The following is a 23,482-nucleotide window of genomic DNA, read 5'->3' as shown; positions in this document are numbered from 1 at the left end:
GACCTCCCACCAGCGGAGCCGCGGCAGGGGCTCGGGGCCTCCTGACACAGGGTCACTTCCTCCTGATGAGCATTCGCTCGTTCCTCTCGGCTGCAAGACCTGCGCCTCCGCTTCTTTGTGCAAACACGTGCTCCTGGGTGGTTGCTCGCTTGGCGAAACCCTGAACGTCAAGTTGCAAAGTCTGAACGCGCTCCTGGCAGAGCCCGGGCCACATCGCGGCACCCTGGGGCAGGAACGGCGTCTGTGGGGTGAGGCGGGCCCTGCTCCGGCCCCGCCACGGGGCAGGCTTGGCTCCAAGGCTCCTGAGGGGCAGCAAGCGGTCGCCGATCATGTTACTTCCAAGTGTGATTGCGAGTACCTGTTGCCTTGTTTCTGTTGGTGCGGTGTTTTAAATCATGGACCGTTTTATAATAAATATGTCAATCTCTTGTCTGACATACTTTCCCGACAGCTTTGTCTTAAAACCTGGGCGGTATGTTTTTATTAACAATGCGTTTTTCCTTCACCATTTCTTGCTTCTTTGGAAGATGTTCCTCTGCCACCCATAACCCAGTTCCCCGGAGTTTCCAGGGAACCCGAGGCAAACGCTCCACTGAGAGCTGCTTCAGGAGCAGTACTTTCGTTGTCTGGGGGAGACCAGCATCTACCTTTCCGTTTATTTCCAAATAGTTGTCTCCATATTCTCTATTGATACTGTACGTGGAGGTTTAAATGATCGATCTGCTCATTTCCTCCTCTTCTATCATGGGTAGCAGCTGGCATATTACTGCACACGCGCCACGTTGTCGAATAGACATTGTAAAACCCTTCAATGCTAGAACGCGTTTGTGAGCTTGCACTTTCTCTCCCAGGTGCCGGTACTCTGACACGGCCTGGTTGTGTGTCATCCCTGGAGGCGCGCCCACGGAGAGGAGCCACGTGTGGGGAGCCTGCGCGGGGGAGAGGGCTGACGGCAGGAGGCGGGCGTGTGGGTGCCGTTGGATCAAGTCTCAGCCAGGCCACTGGCTGACACCACAGTGGACGTGCATGGTCATTTCTGCCGTGGCCGCCCTGGGGCCTGGGGTGCTGGTCCCTGGAGCCCGAGGGCCTGGCCAGGGAGGCCCGTCCTCCCTCGGGGCCTGTCCGCGGCGATGCGGCACCCTGGTGGCAGGAGCACCGTTTCTCTCTCCGTCAACAGTGACAACAGGGGGTTCTGGTCTGGACACTCTGCCTTCATGACCTCCCACGACCTCTGCCGTCTACAACCCGCAGCCCCACGCGACAAAGACTCTTCTCACACAGAGCCTGGCCGCCCACGGCCTCCGGAACCCTCGGCTGTGCCGGGCTGGGCCAGCACGTGCCCCAGGCGCTGCCCCTGACCCTCTGCCTGGTCAGAGAAGGGCATCGGACCTCACTCGCCTTCGGAGCGCACGCGGTTTTTATTCCCACGGGCCCAGCACAGCCCTCCCACGGCTGAGGGGTCAAGTCTCGCTCGCTCGGACGGCAGCTCTTCAGTAGCCTACAGTTTGCCTCCTGTTATTGAAGGGGTTGTAGGGCTTCACCGTTGTGACCATCCGGGACAGCGGTGCCTGGCGACGGAAGATGGTGACGGCCATGTCTTTCCTCAAGACACTGAAGGAGAAAGAAACAAACACATCAAACAAGCACAAAAGACACAACCTCGTCTCCCTCAACTGACGGTGCCCACGTACCAGAGAGAGAATGTCAGAGAGAAACGAGAAATTATTAGTCATTGTGTGCATTGTTTCATTTATCACATTACATGCATTATATTGCCATCAGTTTTGTTTTTCTAATATATTTCTATTGATTCCAGAGAGAAAGGGAGAAGAGAAAGAGATAGAAACATCAATGATGAGAGGGAATCATCAATTGGCTGCCTCCTGCAGGCCCTACACTGGGGATTGAGCCTGAAACCCGGCGTGTGCCCTGACCAGGAATCCAACTGTGACCTGCTGGTCCACAGGTCGACGCTCAACCACTGAGCCACACTGGCCGGGCTGCAATCAGTTGCATTGATTAAGAATCTGTGTCTAGAATTATAGTCGGTGCCAAGAATACAGAAAACCCAGCTAAAAGGAGGGGAGGCTCTCCAGAGGCAGCAGACAGCCCCAGGGTTCCCAGTCTCTGTGGGGGGCTGAGAGTGGGAGGGACTCAGAGGGGTCACCTCTGGGCCTGGCGTCCATCCTGTCTCACATGGATGTGTGTCGTGCTGACTCCCTTCAACCAATGCACCCTCCTCAGCAGCCATGCCCTCGGCCGCGGCCGCACACGGCGGGGACAGTGACGCAGGAGCCCACGCACAGTGGCACGGGGCTGCAGGGCTGGCAGTGCCCTGCGGAGACCCAGGGTTTGGCCACGAGGGCCCAGCGGTGGGTTCCCCGGAGCCATGACGCCCTGCCCACCAGCAGCCCGGCCCCGCTCCTGTGAGACCACGGCCAGCCGAGGGTCCCTGTGGGAGCCACGTCCCGGAGGCCTCCTGGGCCCTGACAGATGGACGTCCTCATCTGCACCGGGAGGCGCCGCCCTCACAGGGCGCCGAGTCGGTGCGGGAGGCAGCACACAGACGCCGGGAGCCTGGCGGACAGGAAGCACTCGGCAAAGGAGGTGGCGGCCAGGATGACATCCGCCGTCCTCTCCTTAGCTGCTTAGTTCTTGCTCCCTCTTGGGCTGTGAGCTCCTTGCAAACTGGGTCTGATTCCTGTGAATTCCAGGCCACAGTCCACACTGGCTGACCCGCGGGAGAGCATGGGAATTAGCCAAGGAACGCCTGAGCCAGTGAGAGGGAGTGCGGCGTGGACTGCACCTGGCCCAGCACCCGCCAGCCGCTGCCTTTCCGGGTGTCCCGGGACTCCCCGGCAGGCGCTCGGGCTCCGCCTGAAGGGCCCGCTAACTCGCCGGTCCCTCCAGGTGCTCGGCTACATCCCGCTCTCTCCACTCCACGGCTCCGCCGGCTCCAGCACCACCCGAGTGCTCCAGGGACTGCCCGCACTGCCTCTGACTTCCCCATCAGCCGGCAGCTCCTGGGAGGCGGGACTTTCTGCTCAGCCCTGGGTTCAGTGCCCGGAATGTGCGGCCCAGAGTGGCCGCTCCGTGAGCGTCTGATGGACGCATGGCTGAGCTGCCGACAGGAGGCGAGGCCCCTTTTCCGGAGACCTGCCGTCCTGCGGGGGGGCAGACACCCCCAGCACCTGAGCTTCTCTGGCCTCTGGGCCGCAGCTGCCCGTGAGGAGCGCATCTGCATTTTCAAAGCCGAGTCACCTCCTGTGCAAGGCCTGCGGCACCCGCACTCTCAGATGCGGGTTTCATGGTGGCCATGGCTGCTTCTCTCTAGCAGCGTAAACAACAGGGTCAGTGGCCCTAACCTCCCACCTCGTGTTCTCAGTTCGCAAAATGTTTAAAAATACAGGACTTCCCCCAGAGCACTGCCTCCGATGGGAACGTGGGTGCTACCCACGAGGAGGTGGTGCCCCTGCAGCACGCCCTGCGCTATGCGGCCCCCGACAGCGCCGACGGTGGGTGTGCAGCGCGGAGCCCAGAGGCAGTATGCAGCCCCCGGCACCCAGCGCGCAGCCTCCGGCACCCAGAGGCAGACGCCCGCTGCGAGCGCTCAGAGCTCCAGGCTGCTCACGCCACAGCAGTGGGAACGCCTCTCCGGGCCTGGGGGCTGGCACCCCATTATTTAAACCACGGGAGTCGCCTGTTAGCAGCTAATTGCTCTGTAATGGCAGGACCGTCATGAGGCGCCCCGGTCCCTGCACATTGAAGGATGGGCCATACTCACCGGTGCACCTCGGAGTCCAGCGAGGGGACGGCGGCGGGCACGTGGGAATTTGCTGGGTGGGTGGCTGTGAAATGGACCTTCCCCGTGTACCCTGGGATGTTGGCAGAGCTGCAGGAAGGTGAAGAGAGGGGAGGAGAGAGAAGGAAGACTGATTTGTGGCGCAGCCGCGGCACCGGCACGCACGCTCGGAGATGCAAAGGCGCACGCAGTCTCTGGCGCGGTCCTGCGAGAGGTCCGGCCAGCTGCTGAGCGGAAGGTGCAGGCGGGCTCGCCCAGGACTGAGAAACTGACCTCAGGTCCACGTTTTCTCACCACAGTGGAACCTCGTTTCTTGAACTTAATTCCTCCCAGAAGGCTGTTCGAGAAGCGATTTGTTCGAAAACAGAATCATTTTTTCCCGACAGAAATAATGTAAATGAATTAATCTGTTCCGGACCCCGAGTGATTCCTGTGCCACCCTTCCTGGTATACCGCACACGTGTGCTGTGCGGTTTAATCTGCACATAAACACTTTTCTCAAATGGATCGAACCACCCCACTAGCGTCCCAGGAATTCTTGGGACACGCTCTACCCTACTGCCGTGGTCTGCAAACTGCGGCTCGCGAGCCACATGTGGCTCTTTGGCCCCTTGAGTGTGGCTCTTCCACACAATACCACGGCCTAGGCGAGTCTATGTTGAAGAAGTGGCGTTAGAAGAAGTTTAAGTTTAAAAAATTTGCCTCTCCAAAGAAATTTCAATCGTTGTCCTGTTGATATTTGGCTCTGTGGACTCATGAGTTTGCCGACCACTGCCCTAAGGCACTGTCTCTGATGCTAAGCCGTGGAATGCAGGCATGTCACACGATCAGAGCCTCAGTGCGCACACGCCTCTGGACACGCGTGACTAATGCCGCGGGAGCACTGCGCCCAGGCACCTGTAAAGGCGTCCGTGAATCGCCTGTTTCATCCTCACGCGGCCGTGTCGCTGAGGGTCCGGGGTCAGGCCCATTTCTCAGATGCAGGCCTGGGGCCTCAGAGAGTCTCCGTGCTATGCCCAGAGCTAACTCAGCGGGCAAGTGGCAGAACGGACCCCACGCCAGAGGCCAGGCGGGACGCATGCACCTGCTGGGAACGCCTGCCCTCCCGCCCGGGACCCCGGGCCGAGCCAGGAGAGCTGTCTGGGGACAGCGGCCGCGCGGGGGAGGGTGCGAGTCCAGTCACCGACTGTCCTTCATGGAGCGCGCTGGCAGCGCAGAGCAGGCGGGAGGCGAGGGGCTGCTGACGGCCTCCCGCTCAGGACAATGCAGGTCTCACCTGGGGCTTAAAGGACCCAGCGGCCAGAGACACGCCCGCAAAGGAAGAGGGTGAGAGCCACAAAGGGGCGGGGGGCGGGCCCAGGGAGCTGGCACTACCTGCAGGGCGCCCTGCCGGCCGCGTGCCCTCACACAGGCTGGAGGCTGAGGTCGGGCAGCTCCTGTGGGAGCGAGTGCAGAGCCGGCGCAGGGCATGCTGGGGCGGGGAGAAGTGGGGGGGCCCCAGGAGGTGCAGGCTGGCTTCGGGAGGACTGGGTGGAGCGCAGCGAGAGGGAGGAGAAGAGAGGCCATGGGTTGGCTCCTCTGCTGCCACTGCGGCTGAGAAGCCCGGGCACGGCGCCCCGTGCTGGTCACTGGACTGTCTCCGGATGTGACTGGACGCCGGCCTCGGCTGTCAGGACTTCGCTTTTTCATCCTCACCGGCCAGCGGCTTCTCCCCGCTGTGCGGAGGATCTGCAGCTGCCCTGGCAGCAGGGGCACGGCCACCCGGACGAGGGGGGAGGGCTGGGAGCAGGGCCCTCCAGGCTCCGGGAGGAGAGCCCTGGCCTGGCACCAGCTCTCCCGCCTCGGCGCCCTGTCCAGTGGGGCGGCTGTTCCCGCACGCTGACCGCACGCTGTTGTAGCCACTGAGGCAGAAGTGAGAGCTCTGGAAGGCAGAAGCGGCGGCGGCGGGAGGGGCTGCGGTCCGAGCCTGGCTGTGGGAGATGGTTTTTAAAAGGTGTGACCGGTCGGATCATCAGGCGGCCGCCTCCGCCTGGCGCCGGGGAAGATCTACGCCTGGAACCTGGGCACAGTCCCTGCCGGCCATCCAGGGGCAGACGGGACGACAAGACCACAGCTCACGCCCGGAGAGGCGGCAGAGATGGCGACCACCTTCCCTCCAGCGGGCCCAGCTCATGGCACAGCAAGGGGAGAGCGCCCGCAGACGGGGGTTTCCAACCTCTGCACAAAGGGGGCGTTTCGGTTGACAGCGTGGTTATAACCTACTGTCCTCAGTTCTTCTGTACTTTCTCCATAATGATCACATTCAGTTCTACAATAATGTTTACCAAACTCTAAACTCTAAGTGCAATCACACCGGTTTAAAAATGCTGGTCACGCCAGATGGCTTGGTCATGCCAGGACACAGAGCCAATCAGTAAATGAGCTGTGAGAGGCACCCCCTCGGGAAAGGGGTGACTGCGATGGAGCCGCCCGCCGGTCTCCGTCCCGACTCTGCCTGAGATGTGGCTTCGACGGATGGACGGCGAGAGTAAGGCCTCGAGCCGTGAGGAGAACCTGGGATGACCTCACACAGGCGCCCCTCACACAGGCGCCCCTCACACAGGCGCCCCTCACACAGGCGCCCCCTCACACAGGCGCCCCTCACACAGGCGCCCCTCACACAGGCGCCCCTCACACAGGCGCCCCTCACACAGGCGCTCCTTAGAAAGCCTAGATGAGACCGACAGGAAGGGCCGTGCCCGCCCTGGCAGGACGGAGCCCCTGCACTCAGCTCCCACGCTGACCTGCCACGGGTTTGGACTTCATGCAGATGGCATCGCACTGTATTGCCGTTAGCTCGATGTGGTTTTACAGAAACAACATACTTTGTTTAGAGATCCGTATATGTGTATTCAAGTTACCAAGCAGAGCGAGCTCGGGCAGGCAGAGCCTGGTGGAGGTGACGTCTGTTGGGGAAGGGACCAGGCGAGGTGGTCGGGAGGGCACGCGGTGGTTAGAGATATTCCTGAGATACTATTCCTCTAGCGAGGCGGGGTACAGCACTCACTTGTTACTCTACTTCGTATGAAACGTGGAACGCGACATTTTGTATCTATCCGTATTTCATAATAAAGTCGGAAAGCATTTCTTTGTGAAATGAGGGACATCCATAATACAACAGTAAAGATACATTTTTTAAAAAGGTGAAGAATATGTTCAAAATTGAAACCTAAACGAAGGAAGGAACTCTGCAACCTCGCAGGCCCTCTAGTGCCCGAACTGCGTAACTACAGTTAATGTCTTGGATTCTTTTGCCTGATCCCCTCCCCTCATTGATCTCTAGGGCAAGGGAAACAGCAAACAAACATCAAGTCACACAGGCTTTGCACACAAGGGAAAGCATCAGCACCCAAAGAGACACCTACTGAGTGGGAGAACATACTCCCCGACGAGCCATCCGACAAGGCTTAATAGCCTAAATTTATAAAGAACTTCACTCCACTCCACACCAAAAACACACACCACAACATCCAACTGGAAAATGGTCAGAGGACCGGAATAGACGCTTCTCCAAAGAGGACACACAGAGGGCCGACAGACATCTACAATAATAAAGCATAATGTGCAAATCGGCCAAACGGCCGAACAGCGGAACCACCTTCTGGACGACCACATTATGACACCCACTGGCGCCAGCCCAGCCAAGGCGGTGCAATGTGATTGGTGGGGGGCCCCACCATCGCCCCGCAGAGGGAGGCCCAGGCCACCGGCCAGTGGGGTGATCAATCGGGGGGCTCCACGATCGCCCCAAAGAGGGAGGCCCAGGCCGCACACCGGCAGGCTGCAGCGGGTGGGCAGGCCTCCCTCTGCGGGGACGATCCATCAGGGGGCTTCCAGGCTGTGAGAGGGTGCAGGCAAGGCTGAGGGACCCCACCTCCCCGAGTGCACGAATTTCGTGCACCAGGCCTCTAGTATGAAAATAAATGCTCAGGAGGGAGAAACCAAGATGGCAGCATAGGTAAACACCTAAACTGCTGCCTCGCACAACAATTTCAAAATTACAACTAAAAGACAAAACGAACATCATCCAGAACCACAGGAAGGCTGGCTGAGTGGAAATTCTACAACTAGAAGGAAAGAGGAAAGCACATGGAGAATCAGAGGAGCTGCAAAAGGCTGAGGTACGGAGACACGCGCGCGGGTGACTGAGTGCCTGGCTGGCTTTCTCTAGCGGGAAGGAGACAAAAACTCCCGACTGCGCTGAACCCCAGTTCCGACTGCACTGAACCCCAATTCCGACTGCAGACTGTCAGGCGGAAACTCAGGGAGCCGAGAAAGGCAGAGGTCTGGAGGCGCGCGTGCGAGTGCACGCAGAGAGGACTGACTGCTGTGTGCCGCTGGCTTTCTTTAGCAGGAAGGAGACAAAAGCTCCTGACTGCGCTGAACCCCAGTTCCAACTGCACTGAACCCCAGTTCTGGGCGAGACCCTGGGGACCCAGGCTTATACGGGGGGATTGTGGACTGTCAGGCAGAAACTCAGGGGAGCCGCGAAAGGCAGAGGTCTGGAGGCGCGTGCGCCAGTGCGCGAAGAGAGGACTGCCAGCATAGAAGTTCTCCCAGCGTAGACACAGCTGATCCTCACAGCCAGTTGGCCTGGAGGTCAATTCCTCCAGTGATACCAACAACAATCAAGGCTTAACTACAACAAGGCTGTGCACACAGCCCACAAAGGGGTGCACCAAAAGTGTCCACCTCAGGTAACTGGGGAGGCTGAGCCACTGGGCCCTATAGGACACCTAGCACACAAAGCTACCCTACCAACTCAGGGAAGCAGCGAAAATGCGGAGACAAAGAAACAGGTCACAAATGAAAGAAATGGAGGAAAACAAACGACATATCTGGATATGAGTTCAAAACCACAGTTATAAAATTTTTCAAGAATTTTCTAGAAAAGGCCAATAAATTTAGCAAGACCCTCGAGGATATGAAAAAGGATCAAGTAGAAATTAAGCATACACTGACTGAAATAAAAAATATTATACAGAGACCTAAAAGCAGACTAGAGGATCGCAAGAATCAAGTCAAAGATTTGGAATACAAAGAAGCAATAAACACTCAACTGGAAAAACAAAAAGAAAAAAGAATCCAAAAGTTTGAAGATAGTGTAAGAAGCCTCTGGGACAACCTCAAGCGTACCAACATCAGAATTATGGGGGTGCCAGAAGAAGAGAGAAAGCAAGATACTGAAAACCTATTTGAAGAAATAATGACTGAAAACTTCCCCCACCTGGTGAAAGAAATAGACTTACAAGTCCAGGAAGCGCACAGAACCCCAAACAAAAGGAATCCAAAGAGGACCACACCAAGACACATCATAATTAAAATGCCAAGAGCAAAAGCCAAAGAGAGAATATTAAAAGCAGCAAGAGACAAACAGTTAATTACCTAGAAGAGAGCATCCATACGATTGTCAGCTGATTTCTCAACAGAAACTATGCAGGCCAGACGGGAGTGGCAAGAAATATTCAAAGTGATGAATAGCAAGAACCTACAACCAAGATTACTCTATTCAGCAAAGCTATCATTCAGAATTAAAGGTCAGATAAAGAGCTTCACAGAGAAGAAAAAGCTAAAGGAGTTCATCACCACCAAACCAGGATTATATGAAATGCTGAAGGCTATTCTTTAAGAAGAGGAAGAAGAAGAAAAAGGTAAAGATAAAAATTATGAATAACAAATACATGCCTATCAACAAGTGAATCTAAAAATCAAGTGAATTAAAAATCTGATGAACAGAATAAACTGGTGAATATAATAGAATCGGGGGCATAGAAAGGGAGTGGACTGACAATTCTCAGGGGGAAAGGGGTGTGGGGGGTGCGGGAAGAGACTGGACAAAAATCGTACACCTATGGATGAGGACAGTTTGGCGGGGGGGTAAGGGCAGAGGGTGGGGTGGGAACCGGGTGGAGGGGAGCTATGGGGGAAAAAAGAGGAACAATTGTAATAATCTGAACAATAAAGATTTATTAAATTAAAAAAATAAAAATTAAAAAATAAAATAAATGCCCAGTGTCACTAATTGTCAGAGAGAGCAATTAAAACCACGAGGTATCACTTCACACCCATCAGAAAGGCTATAGTCAACACACCAGCCAACACGTGCTGGCGAGGATGTGGAGAAAAGGTCACCCTATGCACTGCTGGTGAATTGCAGGCTGGTGCAACCGCTGTGGAAGATAGCGTGGAGTTTCCTCAAAAAACTAAAAATGGACCTGCCTTATGACCCAGCGATCCCACTTCTGGGAATTTATCTGAAAAACACAAAACGCTGATTCGGAAGAACGTGTGCACGTGTGTGCACTGCTGCTGTTTGCAATAGCCGGGCTGTGAGGCAGCACGGGCCTCCAGGAGGTCAGGGGTCAGAGGCTGGTGCTGTGCGCACGGAGCACCCCTTGGCCACACACAGAAGGAAACCTGACCATTGGCGACAGCATGGCTGCACCTGGAGGGCGTTGTGCTCCGTAAAGTCAGGCCGTCAGAGAAAGACCAGCACCTATGGCTTCACGTACACGTGGAATCTAGAAACAATATGAGCAAACAAACCAAATGGAGACAGACTCACAGATGCATAGAACAGACTCATGGGGGGGGGGGGGGCTGGGTGAGGGGTGAAGGGACCAAGAAGCACACCTGGGAGGTCCCACCCCAGTCACGGGAGGCGAGTACAGCACAGGAAACAGCCAGTAAGCCCGTCAAGGGCTGAGGGGAGCCTCAGCAACACATAACCTCCTTTGAACTTCAGTCACTCAGGCAAGTCACCTTCCTCCTCAACCCACGGTCAGAGCGTATTCCTTCATTTATAATAAAACCCACCACCACACTTCATCCTGAATAATCAAGGTCGGGCAGCTATGGGGGACTCACCAGCTTGTGTTTGAGTAAAGGATTTTGGAGCATCGAGGCCTGGCCAGAGATGTGATGTCCCCATAGGGGTTGTCAATGTCATCAGCGTTGGTGGACTGCACGTGGCCACTGGGAGCAGGAAAAGAAAAGACAGCAGAGGTTTCTTTCTAAGAAATACGGAAGGAACAGATAAACAGTGTCCTAGCTCCCCCTAATTATTTGCCAAAATAGATAAAAAATTGACAATGCAAAAAAAAAAGAAAAAAGCATGATGATGGAACAATTTGCCTAAAAAATAGGGAGAGGTTTTCTCTTTTTCAGAACAGGAGTTGCCTGGCTCTTGTGAATGTAAGTTTGGACCAGAGTGAGGGGAACGGCTGCCTGTGCGTCTGAGCACAGAAAGGCTGTTTCTGCAGAACTGACGGCCCGTCTGCGGCCCTGGGATGACCCGTCTTCGGTCCGGGGAGGCGGCCGGGGCAAGGCAGGAGTGGGACCTGCAGAGCTGGCAGGGCCCCCGGGGAGGTGGAAGCGGGCCACCAGCAATGCGCTTTCTGTACTGAGGTCTGGACACGTCTCTGAGGAAAGCGCGGACACGGAGCAGGCGCTGTGCTAGGAAAACGTTAGAATTCTGTGACAAAGCACACGCTGTCAAAGAAGAGAGGCACAGCCATTCAGATGTGAAGCTAGTCATTTCAGAACACGAGGAAACATCACTTACGTGTAGTGAGGAATGTACTTGCTTCTAGAACTTGGACTCACACTTAGGAAAAGAGAAAATAGGGCAGTTGAGTTCTTGGTATCAACTTACAAAACCTCCACTTGTTACAGCATTTCTTTCTCAAATAAAAGCAAAGTTTTCAGAGCCATCTAGGAATTGGCCTCTACAAGCCTCTAATGTGAAATAGGGTCCCTTAAAGCTGTAGCTGTAAGTGAAAATCAAACACCGAACACACTGGCTCCCCGCTCTCAGGGACACGTCTTCGCTGACGCCATGACCTAGCGCCGACGCGAACCTCCCCACGCGTCTTCCTTTTGCTCTATGCTCCCTTAGTGGTCACACAGGGACTGTGGGTTGTAATGAGAACCAAAATTAAGGGACTTTCAAAAGCAGAAGTGCCATTTTTTAGACTAAATGAAAAAGATTACCTATGTGGAAGGATGTGTGATAAGCCCATCGTTTTTAGCATTAATAGAACCCTAAAGAAGTCTGTGACACCAAGTTTGATAAAAATAACTTCTAATCCCCGAAGCTCACAGGCGTGGCCGCATTGGAATACTTGGTGTATTTCGGGGGCACTCTGGGTTAGGTTGTGCTGCCTGAGCAGTCCAGCCTTTAGGGTGCAAGAGGCAGGGCGAGGAGGCAGCGGCCTGAGCAACTGCACGGGATGGAGTGTGGGGGCCTCTGGGCTGCCCTCCCCCAGGGGCTGGGCATCAGCTCTTGGTAAACGTGCGATGGTGGGAGGCCTGGGGGTAAGCAGAGTAGGAGATACAACTTACAAATTAACTGGTTTTGCTGGTACCAAGAAAGATCTTGTTTGAAATCTGTCCCAGAGTCCACCGACCATCTGAAACCATCAGAATGGGGGACACACTTAGAGAACAAGTCCTGTAAGTCGCAGTACATAAGCTCCACCTGCTGTAGTTCCTCATACGCTAGCCCAGCGGTCTTCACTGGCCCGTCACCCCAGAGGCAGGCCCAGGGTCCCCAGGAAAAGCACGCCCAGCTCCCTCACAACTCGGCTGGCTCCAGAGCCACTCCTGGTCTCGGCCCCTTCACGCCAGCTGTTTTCTCACAGCTGGGACCGGCGCATTCCCACCGCTTTCAGGACGAAGCCTGGGGAAGCTCTGGCTGTGGCTTTCACCCCAGAGACTGGGCCGACTTGGATCCACCTCCGTGCCCCACTGCAGCCCCAGCGGGTCCCCGCTTTCCTGCCAGCCCCGCCCTCAGCTCGGACCCGCATCATGCGGGGAGGACTTCGGATGCAGTATAATTTAACACCATTATCTGTAATAAAATGACCGAGATATAATACTTCCATGTAGTTGAGAAATCCTTAAAAAAAACAGTGATACGTTAGACACTTTCTTTTGTCCTTTAATTGAATTGAATTTCTATGTGGAAATCCCCTGGTGAGACCATATTAAAGCTGTTTTCCTCACTGATTATCTTCTCCTCCGTAAAAGCTGAAGGAGTTTTGCAAGACAATGTGGGCTGCTTAGCCTGTGGCTGTGAGCCTCTGAGGGTCCATGGCGAGGCCTGGACTCAGTGTCACTGGTCCCCTCCAGTCGGATGGACTTGAAGCGCACACATTGAAACTCCATGGCGAGCACAGGCCCGGGCCCGCCCAGCTCCGAGAAATGAGGGCGGGACAGGCGAGGGCACCTGGGAGCAGACCTGCCAGCACAGAGCGGGGCTGCTGGGAGGCGGCAGTGAGGCCTAAGGTGATAGAACCTGGCGGGTCCTTGGGATTCAGCCTGGAAGAGACAGCCTGTGGGCGAGTGAGGGAGACCCGTGCAGGTCAGGGGGACAGACTCACTTTGTGCCAAGTGCTGGCTCCATGGGAGGAGTAACAGGAAGAGGGCCACCCTGCAGGAGGGGCTCCCTGGCTGTGGCGGGGCCACCACACCCCCTGGATGGACCCCGGTGCCGAGCACTGAAAAGATGGGCCGTCTCTATGGACACCCTTTGGGCTCTGTGTCCCAGGCTCAGGACCACCCCACGCTGCCTCGGAGAGCGCAGCGGCTCGCTCTGTTCCGGGTAAGCGCGCCCTCAGCAGGTCCTCTGGGGCACAGTGGTCACTTCTGTGTCCTCGCCACTGACGCCTCCTTTTCCCATTTCTAAAATGAACACTGTCCATGCAAATGACTTCTGAGAAAGGGGCAGTCTTAAACAAAACGTCTAAAATATAACACAGATGATATTAAAGTACTTGAGCTTATTGATAACTTCTATGATTATGGCACTTTCAACCCATACGTGTATAGATTTACTTGTTCTTCCCATAATGCTTAGCAATAAAGTAAGTGTTACTGTTGCGCAGAGTCTGGGAGTTCAGTTCAGTACTGAGACACTGCGCCCGATGGCCCCTGACCTGAGTTAATGCTGGGATCCGTTCGTATCTTTTCTGTGTGAAACACTGTGAGACGAGGTCGGCAGCTCTTTCCACTGTTGTCTCCTCTGGATCGAGTTTTGGTGCCAGCATCTTGTCCCAAGGAACGCTTTCATAAGCTCTATGAAAGTATTAAGTAATCGCATTTTACGAAAAACACGTGTTCAATTGGTATAGTTCACCACAATATCAGACATTGTCCTAGGCCAGTGGTCGGCAAACTCATTAGTCAACAGAGCCAAATATCAACAGTACAACGATTGAAATTTCTTTGGAGAGCCAAATTTTTTAAACTTAAACTTCTTCTAACGCCACTTCTTCAAAATAGACTCACCCAGGCCATGGTATTTTGTGGAAGAGCCACACTCAAGGGGCCAAAGAGCCGCATGTGGCTCGCGAGCCGCAGTTTGCCGACCATGGTCCTAGGCAGAATTCTAAGGTGCCCCCCAAATTCCTGCCCCCACTGTTTATGCCATGGATAATCACCTCCCCTCAGGTGTGGGTGGAGCAAGTGGGTGTGATGGCAACTGCATATAGCAAAAGGGATTGTGCACATGTAATTAGGGTCCCTAATCAGTTGAATTTGAGTTCATCCAAAGGGAGATGATTCTAAACGGGTCTGATCTAAACTGGTGAGTCCTAAAAAGAGACAAAACCACCGCAGACACTTCACAGTGTCCTGGGACAAACCCTGTGGTCCCGCGGCTGCGAGGAGCTGAATTCTGCTGAGATCATGTGGGTCCTGAGCTGCCAGCCTGAGCGACCTTGGAGGCTGAGGACGCAGCCGTGGCTGACACCGGGACCCCAGGCTGAGAACCTGAGCACTGAGCCAGGTGGGGCACCTGGACTCTGCGCTACAGAAGGTGTGAGCAGAAATGGGGAGGCTTCCAGTTGCTCAACTTGTGGTCATCTGTTACCCAGCAGTGGGACCTCACACACGCTTACATACGCCATCCAGCTGGCGAAAAGCAGCCATGACGCAGATGCCGGGCTCCAGCTCTCCACCTGTCGCAGGGCACTCCCCCCCGGGCCCTCACCCAGGCATGTGGCCTTACGTACCATCTACGCACCATGACACCCAGAGGTATTTCCCAGCACAGGCCTCTCCCGGACCCCAGACCAGTGCGCCATTGCCTAACTGACAGCCACGTCGATGTCCAACGAACATCTCTGTTTGGCATGTCCAAACGGACACAGGAGCCTTCCCGCCACACCTGCTGCACCTGTGTTCACGTGTGAAGTGATGGCGTGTTCACCACGTCCAGCTGCACAGCTCAGACCTGGGCTCATCCCTGACTCCTCTTCCTTCAGACCCACAATCTCCTCGCGGGGCAGGCAGTGCTGGCTCCACCTTCCACGCACACCCAGGGCCAGCCACCGCCTGCACCTCTCAGCACCCTGCCCGGAGCCCCTGCTACTTGTGTCCCAGGCGACAGCATCTTCTTTCATCTTTTCGTAGACTTCTCTCTACGATGTGAGCTATTTACTTATCATGCTTGTTGCTTATTGTCCACCTCTTTGTAGAATCAGCTCTTTGAGATGGGAGAGCTTTGCTTTAGTCACTGACAGATCTCATAGTTTAGGGAGTAGACACATAGTAGGTCCACTATTCATTTTTTAAATGAATGAATGGATTCCGCGTCAAGCTTTCCCTGCTGCTGTTTCCTATGATGCTGCACGCACCTCCTCTCTCTCTCCGAGCATTTCCGTTCTGTTCTGGTTTTCCTTTTTTAGTAAACATAGGTTTTCTTTAGATTCTTCCTTGACCTGTTTATGTTAGCAACAACACAAGTAACTAAATAGCTGGGTCTCATGTTTTCTGAATTTCTCATAGGATTCAGGATAATGTGGACACGAAGGGGCTATATCGTTAAGTATAAAATAAAATTTTTAATCAAAATTCTATTCAAACAAGTTCTTACTTTTGTGTTGAGGACTTATAAAACAAGTCCTTGGCATCACACTTCTTGTTTGGTTGTGAAGGTGGCTCTCCGTCCTCCTAGAAGGCAGGAATACAAAACAGACCAGACATAAATGGGAACGGAGAGTGCCCTCAGCCCTCAGCCCCCGGCTCCCTTCTTCCTTCCTTCACTTTTCTTCTTTGGCAGCATCTTGTGGGTCAACAAGTACATGCTTCCCAGCTTTCCTCTCCTGCCTGGGAAATTCACATTTTGTATATATTCTCCTAACGATTAAGTTAAAGTTTACAAAGATGTATATTAAAGTTAACATAATGTCAGATTTTTATGAGGAAGCTCTTGAATTTTTAATGTTGGCAAATAGTGTTTAATTCCATAAAATTACATTAAAAACGTCTTCTCTGTCTTGTCTAACAATGCAAGCCCCTTAGTTCTGAAATACTACCCTCTTCCTATCGTCCATCTTATTTTATCGAATTAATTGTTGTTGTAGCCGTTGCTGTTACCGTCCGTGATGGTTCCCTTCCTTCAGGTTCACCCCCACACGCACCGTCCTCTGCCTGCTTCCGCTCCTGGCTCCTCCTCGGTTTGTCCCGCTGGGCCTTGGTTCTGTTCTCTTCACTAAAGTTCAATGTTCAGTAATTCCTCCAAGGATGCCAACTTCCTCTAGCCCTATTTTTTAACTCATCTTCATGTTTGAATAATGTTCTACACGGGTTCAGAGGTCTAGTTTAATGGTTATGGTTGTTTAATAACAAATACGTCTCATTGATTTTGGACTGTATTGTTCACTGACTTTGGACTGCACTCAGTTTAACTGCTTGCAGGTGTTCTGTGAGCTCCACTCACCCCTCCTCCCCCTGTCAGGTTATAGTTAGGATATCTGTATTGGTTTTCCTACAGTTTCAAGATAATTTGTTTAGGAGAGGCTAGATCCCTGTTCATCTGTTTTCAGACTTGTTATGCTTCTTCAGTCTGAGAATTCGTGTCCTCCGAGCTGGTGGCTGTCAGCCATGGACGTCCATCACTCCCTGCTACTGGAGGAGGGTGCTCTTGCCAGCGATGGGGGTCTGGATTGGACACTACCAGCCTCTACTACTCAGTCCTCCCCTAAAGTATAGCTGTGGGGATGGCACAAGATAATGCCAAATACACAGTGATTGTGAAGGTCTGCACGGTGCCTGGTACATAAGGCGTAGTTTACAAGTGGTAGCTATTTAGGCTCAAATTATAAACAACACAGATAATGAACTAAATGAGTTACGAACACCACACTACACTCCCCGGTAAGAAACCTTACTTTACAGGCCACTTCCTCATCGAACGTGTACGTGTGAGTGACTGAGCTCCCTTCATGCCGAGGCTGCGAAGGAGTGACTCTCACCGGGCTGGTCCAGCCTGAAAACAAACACGACAGGCTTCCCGTTACCTGCAGCGAACACCTCTTCTTCCACCAGAACTGTTCCTATGAGGACACTAACATGGGTGCTGTGAATTAACTTTTCGGTGGATTACCTAACAATTTTTCTCATCATTGAGAACAGAATAGCTCTGAAATTTACATGTTAGGATTGTTATAATAGTGTAGAATTGCTTGGTATTTATTCCACATTATTGGGAAATTAGAAATTGAGACAAATGAAAATACACAACATAACAAAAGTCATGGGACTTAGCAAAAGTATCGTTGACGGAGAAATTCATAGGTATAAACCCTTATATTATAGAAGAAAGCTCTCAAACCAACAACCTTAATTTGCACCTTATGGAGCTAGAAAAACAACAAACTAAACCCAAAGCTAGCAGAAGGAAGGAAATAATAAAGATTAGAGCATAGATACAAAATAGAGAAAATTGATGAAAGCAAAAGTTGGTTCTTTGAAAAGATTAAAAAATTGACAATTAGCTAGATTGATAAGAGAGAAAGAAGACTCAAGTAAAATCACAAATAAGGAAACATTACAACTGATTTTACAGAAATAAAAATAATTATAAGAAACTAGAGGCCCAGTGCATGAAACTCGTGCAGGGGTGTGGTCCCTAGGCCTGGCTGGCGATCGAAGCATGAGTGTCTGGCATGGAAGGGAAGGTCCCAACTGACCTCTGGGCCCTGGGCAGCACCTGGGCCCCCAGGCCCCCATGCGCCCCCCTCCACCTGAGTGACAGGCGCCTGAGTCCCCACTCGGAGATGTGGTGAGCGCGGCTGGATGCTGCAGGCCAGGGCGCAGCGTAGGCCTCTGGGCTGCCCAGCAGCGCCGCACAAAAGCCAGGAGGGCAGTGCACTCTCTCCCAGCCAGCCTCGCAGATTGGCTCCTGTGCAAACTCACGGGGAGCCTGACCAGCCCTGCAGTCCCGGCGGCTGTGGTCCGGATCACCCGGAAGAGGCTGCGCGGGTGCGGGGCGGGCTCCTCGCGGGCACACGGCACCTGAGCATGGGGGCTTCCCCGGAGCACAAGCCCTGGCATCCCGGGGGAGGGTAGCAGGGGGAGTGAGAGTGAGCTCGGCGGATACCCCACATTCTCACCGCACCTCCGTCCCCATCACCCCCGCCCCCAGGTAGCTGGCAAGAGGTTGCAGTGCATCGCCAACACCTGCCATGTACCACACCACCCCCTGGTGGTCAGCACACATCATAGTGAGCGGTCTAACTCCTGGTCGAGGGGACAATTTGCATATTAGGCTTTTATTGTATAGGATTACTATGAACAAAATAATTATATGAAATTACTGTACACAACAAATTGTATAACCTAGATGAAATGGACAAATTACTAGGACCACAAAACCTACCCAGACTGAATCATGAAGAAACAGAAAATATGAACAGACCTGTAACTTCTAAGGAAACTGACTCAGTAATTAAATACCTACCCACAAAGAAAAGCTCAGGACCAGACGGTGTCACTGGTGAATTCTGTAAAACGTTTGAAGAATTAATACTAGTCCTCCCCAGGCTCTTCTAAGAAAAATGAATGAGGAGGGAACACTTCCAAACTCATTCTATGAAGCCGACATTACAGGGATGCAAAAGCCAGACCTTATCCCTGCTAAACACGGATGCAAAATCCTCCACAAAACACTACAGGAGAGAATTTAAGGGCATACCAAGAGGATTACACACCATGACCAAGTGGGTTTTAGTCCTTGAAGGCAAGAAATTGGAATTCTGCACTATTGGTGGGATTGTAAAATGTGGCAGCTGCTATGGTAAACCGGGTGGTAGCTCCTGAAAAAAATTAAACATAGAATCACCATGGGATTGAGCAATTCCACTCCTGGGCACATAGTTAAAGAATTGAAAGTGGGTTCTTGAAGAAATATTTGTATATGTGTGTTCACAGCAGCATTATTCACAACAGCCCAAAGATGAAGCAACCCAAGTGTCCATTGATGGATGAATGGATAAAAAAAAGTAGTATATACCTAAAATGGAAAAGTACTCAGCTTTAAAAGGGAAGAAAATTCTGACATGTGCTAATACATGGACTTTGTTGTCCATGATGACATTATGCTAAGTGAAATATGCCAGTCACAGAAAGACAAATACTCTATGATTCTACTTATATGAGGTATTCAGAGGAGTCAAATTCATTGAGACAGAAAGCAAAATTCTGGGTTCCAGGGGCAGGAGGAGGGGAGAACTAGGGAGTTAGGGTTTAATGGGTAAGAGTTTCAGTTTTGCAAGATGAAAAACGTTATGGAGATGTATTGTGGTAATGGTTGCACAATGCTGTACTTAATACCAATTAACTATATGCATTTAAAAATGGCTGATAGCTGTGATGGGCGTCATAGTGACAGGTCGTACGGTCGTTACGGCGTTCTGGTTGCTGACTTTATATATATATAGATAGATAGATAGATAGATAGATAGATAGATAGATAGATAGATAGATAGATATTAGGATGCTGAAGGTAAATCACAGAGGTTGCAATAGGCAACCTCTTTTTTGTCTGTGACAAGGGCGACGTGTCATCTGTTGCAATGAGAACACAGAGACCAACCAATAAAGGGTTTGAATATGATTAGGATAAGTTTGGAATACTTGACTGGTGCCTAAGAAAGAAAGCCAACTCTGAACAAAAAGGAACTACTGCGCATCAGTTAAATGTCTAGACAAGGTTGGAATTGGGCAAGAAGTCAGCCATCTAATCTTTTATGATTTGGCTTTGGTATTTATGAAAACCCACTGGAAAGCATACTGGGCTGTGATACAATTAATTCTGAGAAGATGTGCTTCCTTATCAGAATGCATTAGGAATCACATGTATTTAAGTTTGCTAAAAACTGAGAGTACTTATTTATAAATAATGACTATTTCCAGGATCTACAAAGTCATTGAAACCCTAGGACAAATTATATTGAAACCAATCTCTGAACTCCTGGTATTATTCTTTGAAAATGTTAATAGCTAATAATAATAAATGCTATTAACTGAATGCTTTACCACGTTCCAGAAATTATGCTAAGTATTTTACATGTTAACTCATTATTTCTTACACTTTATAAGAAAAGTATTATTGCCAATTTACGTGTAAAGTGACTGAAAACTCTATAGACTTTGCTTAACTTTATATTATCTAACATTTATTGGTTCCTTCCTTAAATGTCAGACATGTTTACATGAATGACACTAAATGGCCCTCACTGTAATTTCATGAAGTATTTTTACTAGCATGTGAACTTATTTTACAAATAAGGATACATGGACATAAAGAGATAGTAACTAGCCCAAGGTCATAGTGAAAGTAAGCTTTGTGCCTGGCTATGAGCCCAGACTGTCTGACCCTAGGGCCTAGCTTCTGAATGCTTTTGTGCTGATGCCAGTAGCACAATATGGAGGCTAGATGAACTCTGTACTTGGTTCTGAGATGCTTGTACAACCTCTGTTAACCCTATTTTAGTGGGAAATTAGCTTTAATAAGCTATTTCTTAAACTTGTAATTTGTTGGAAAACAGTTCTTAGAAAAACTTACAGAAACAGCCCAACCTGAGGCTGGGGCTGTCTGCTTACTTGCCTTCAATGGGACCACTATGAAAAATGAGCTCAGTTCTTTTAAGGAAGACTCCTTGACAATGAATACTATTACACACGGAAACGTTAGCAAAAACTTGCGCTCCAGGCCTTGCTGACAGGCTAGAGAAGTAATTGCTCATTCAGAATCAGTGCAATGTGCTGTCTGAGGGACCTGAACTCACCAATGGTCCCCTCCTGCTCTTACTTAAGACAATTCTTCGCCTTAGATAGTATTTGATTCTTAGTAATACTGTTCTTCCCTAAGTAGTATTTCCAATGGATTGTAAAATAATTATTTCTTAAAAACTGGTAGTTGAACCTTATTTACATTCTTAATATGAAAATTCCAAACTCAGGTATTTCCCTAAGCCCCCTGTTAAGTCAACAACTAGAGTGATATTAAAAGCATAATTCTTATCCTATGCTTACTAGTATACGTCCTCAAATTGCTCTTTTTGGTTCAAAAGCAGGTACCTGGAGGGTAGGGCTTGGCAGCGTGATATTGTGGCGTTATTTCTATTCCCTTTATCTTTTTTCTTACCCCTTTTTCTGGTCTCAATTACCCATGGCTTCTCTCCATGCAGTGTCAGGAACCATGACTGCCCACTGCTCCACCATATGCTGCTGCCACTGTCCCTCCCCCACTGCCCGCTTAGGCCTCTGGGCTAGGCTGGGTGCGGAGAAGCATGCGAGGCCGGTGCAGCCTCTCGTGCTAGAGGAAGCTCAGCATCTCTGATGCCGTGTTTGGCCATTTCCTTTCCACCTGCTCGAAGATGTTAGTCTCTTTGCACTTCCTGTCTACCAGACACACTTCCACACAGGACTGTTTCCTGGGGCTTTCCTTTGAAGCTGTCAGCACTGTTGGCCAGCCTGGTGACAGTCCCTGGGAGCACCTCCAGAAGGTATGGCTGTCAGTAGGTTCACCAATTGTGTCCCCAGAGCTGTGTGACGCTATTTCTGAAGGGGCTGCTTCTCAGCTCCTATTCTTACCAGATGCCAAATTTCACTTCAACTACTTTCCCATTCCATTTCAGTCCCTGTAACCTAACTCTTGCATAACCATCAGATTTACTTTTTCCAGAGAGATAATGAGGCATGCTACACAATTATCAAAGTCAAATATAATTTGCCTTATGGTACAATTAGGTTATCTATCCTATATAATAAAAGCCTAATATGCTAAGTGTCTGACTGTTCAACCAGTCGCTATGATGCGCACTGACCACGAAGGGGCAGACGCTTTGACCAGTAGGTTAGCTTGCTGCTGGGGTCTGGTCGACCGGGACTGGGCAAAACAGGCCGGACATGCCCTGAAGCTCTCCTGGGGTCCCTCCCCAGCCCCAATTGTGCACTGGTGGGGTCCCGCAGCCTGCCCTGCACCCTTTCACAATCTGGAACCCCTCAGGGGATGTCAGAGAGCTGGTTTCAGCCCAATCCCTGCAGGCCAGGCTGAGGGACCCCAATGGTGCACGAATCCGTGCACTGGGCCTCTAGTATTTATATAATAAACTAGAGGCCTGATGTACAAAATTCATGCAAGGGGCTCGGCCCTCACAGCCCCGGCTTCGTCCAGAAAGTCATCTGGAAGGATGTCCAGAAGGTCGTTCAGCTGTCCGGTCTAATTAGCATATTATGTTTTTTATTATTATAGATTACCTGACATGTAATTTGTGTTGGTCACTTATACTAATGAATGCACTTTTAAACACAAAATATTATTTTACAGATAGGTATATAAAAGGCTTATCATTTTTACTTTTTCCTTACAATTTGTAATTTAAAAATAAGATTTCCTCATTTGGTTCTTTACAACTTTATGTTAAATTATCTACTGAATAATGAATCTTATATCCATGCTCCTTCTCCCTGGTTTCAATGTTTAAAAATTATAAAGCCAATGTCACTTTATTTACCTCCAAGTCTTGCTCTGATGGAAATATCTGATGTTGCCCTGGAATTCCATTTTCTGTCTTGTTTTAGTTCTTCTAATAAAATTTTTTGCCTTTTTAGCGTCGTTTGAAATCCCGTATCTGGCCTGGGAACTCGTTGCTGAGGTTTCACGTCACTAAAACCCACCAGACTTGGGATGGTTCTTCCAATGCCAGGCTTTAACTCAGCATCGCCACCAGGACTCATGAACCCTGAACAGGGATCACCTAAGGGTACATCATCACGGAGCGGAAATAATGGATAATCTGGCCCATATGGTGGGGGATAAGGATAGTGTAAATGATAGCCTGGTACGAATGAAGGGGGGTAAGGGTGAAATTTCAGAAAAGTAGGGTTGCATTTCTTTTCCATTCTAGCACAGTCATGTCTGTCCTCAATTCCTTTCACAAAAGGCATGTTCATTTTCCTTAAGAGATTACAGTAGTGTGGGTAATCCGCACTCTCAGCAGCCTTTGTTCCTGAAAGAATGGACCGTTCAGAGATACTTATCTTTCCAGGTGTGTACTGTGAATGTACATCCATAGCTTTTCTTAGAATATTGGATGGCTGTAAATAAGGTGTTTCTGATGACTCCTTTCTCTTTAACAATAAAACATGTATGTCCAATAGTTGAGAACTGGTTAATTTATCCTATCAGTATTGACTTGACTTTCTAAATGTCGACAAGGTGGGGTTTTTGTTTTTTTTTTTTCTTTTTAAGGTAAGTATTTTTTCTCGACCAAAGGAGTATAGGGCAGTAACAAACCAGGGCAGAAAAAAACAAACAGAACAAAGCCCTTGTTGCTCAGCAACAGCTAG

At 50.9% G+C, this 23,482-nt stretch overlaps 1 protein-coding gene across 1 annotated transcript; it reads right to left on the bottom strand.

Annotated features, from left to right (window-relative positions):
* Nucleotides 1–1,490: 1,490 nt before the first annotated feature.
* Nucleotides 1,491–23,209, bottom strand: SPMIP7 (sperm microtubule inner protein 7; the record flags this gene model as incomplete). Its single annotated transcript, XM_079786779.1, has 9 exons — nt 22,648–23,209; nt 17,017–17,114; nt 15,720–15,796; nt 13,780–13,918; nt 12,185–12,252; nt 11,406–11,447; nt 10,709–10,816; nt 3,785–3,892; nt 1,491–1,611 (listed from the first exon to the last, which is right to left on the bottom strand). The coding sequence occupies exons 1-9, from the start codon at nt 23,204–23,206 to the stop codon at nt 1,491–1,493; spliced, it is 1,320 nt and encodes a 439-aa protein (XP_079642905.1). The 5' UTR covers nt 23,207–23,209.
* Between the last annotated feature and the right edge of the window lie 273 nt (nt 23,210–23,482).

The sequence above is a fragment of the Cnephaeus nilssonii genome (genome assembly GCF_951640355.1).
Source record: "Cnephaeus nilssonii genome assembly, chromosome: 12".
NCBI classification, from domain to species: domain Eukaryota; kingdom Metazoa; phylum Chordata; class Mammalia; order Chiroptera; family Vespertilionidae; genus Cnephaeus; species Cnephaeus nilssonii.
Note: the sequence above shows the minus strand (reverse complement) of the source record. Positions and strands in the feature narration are given on the sequence as shown.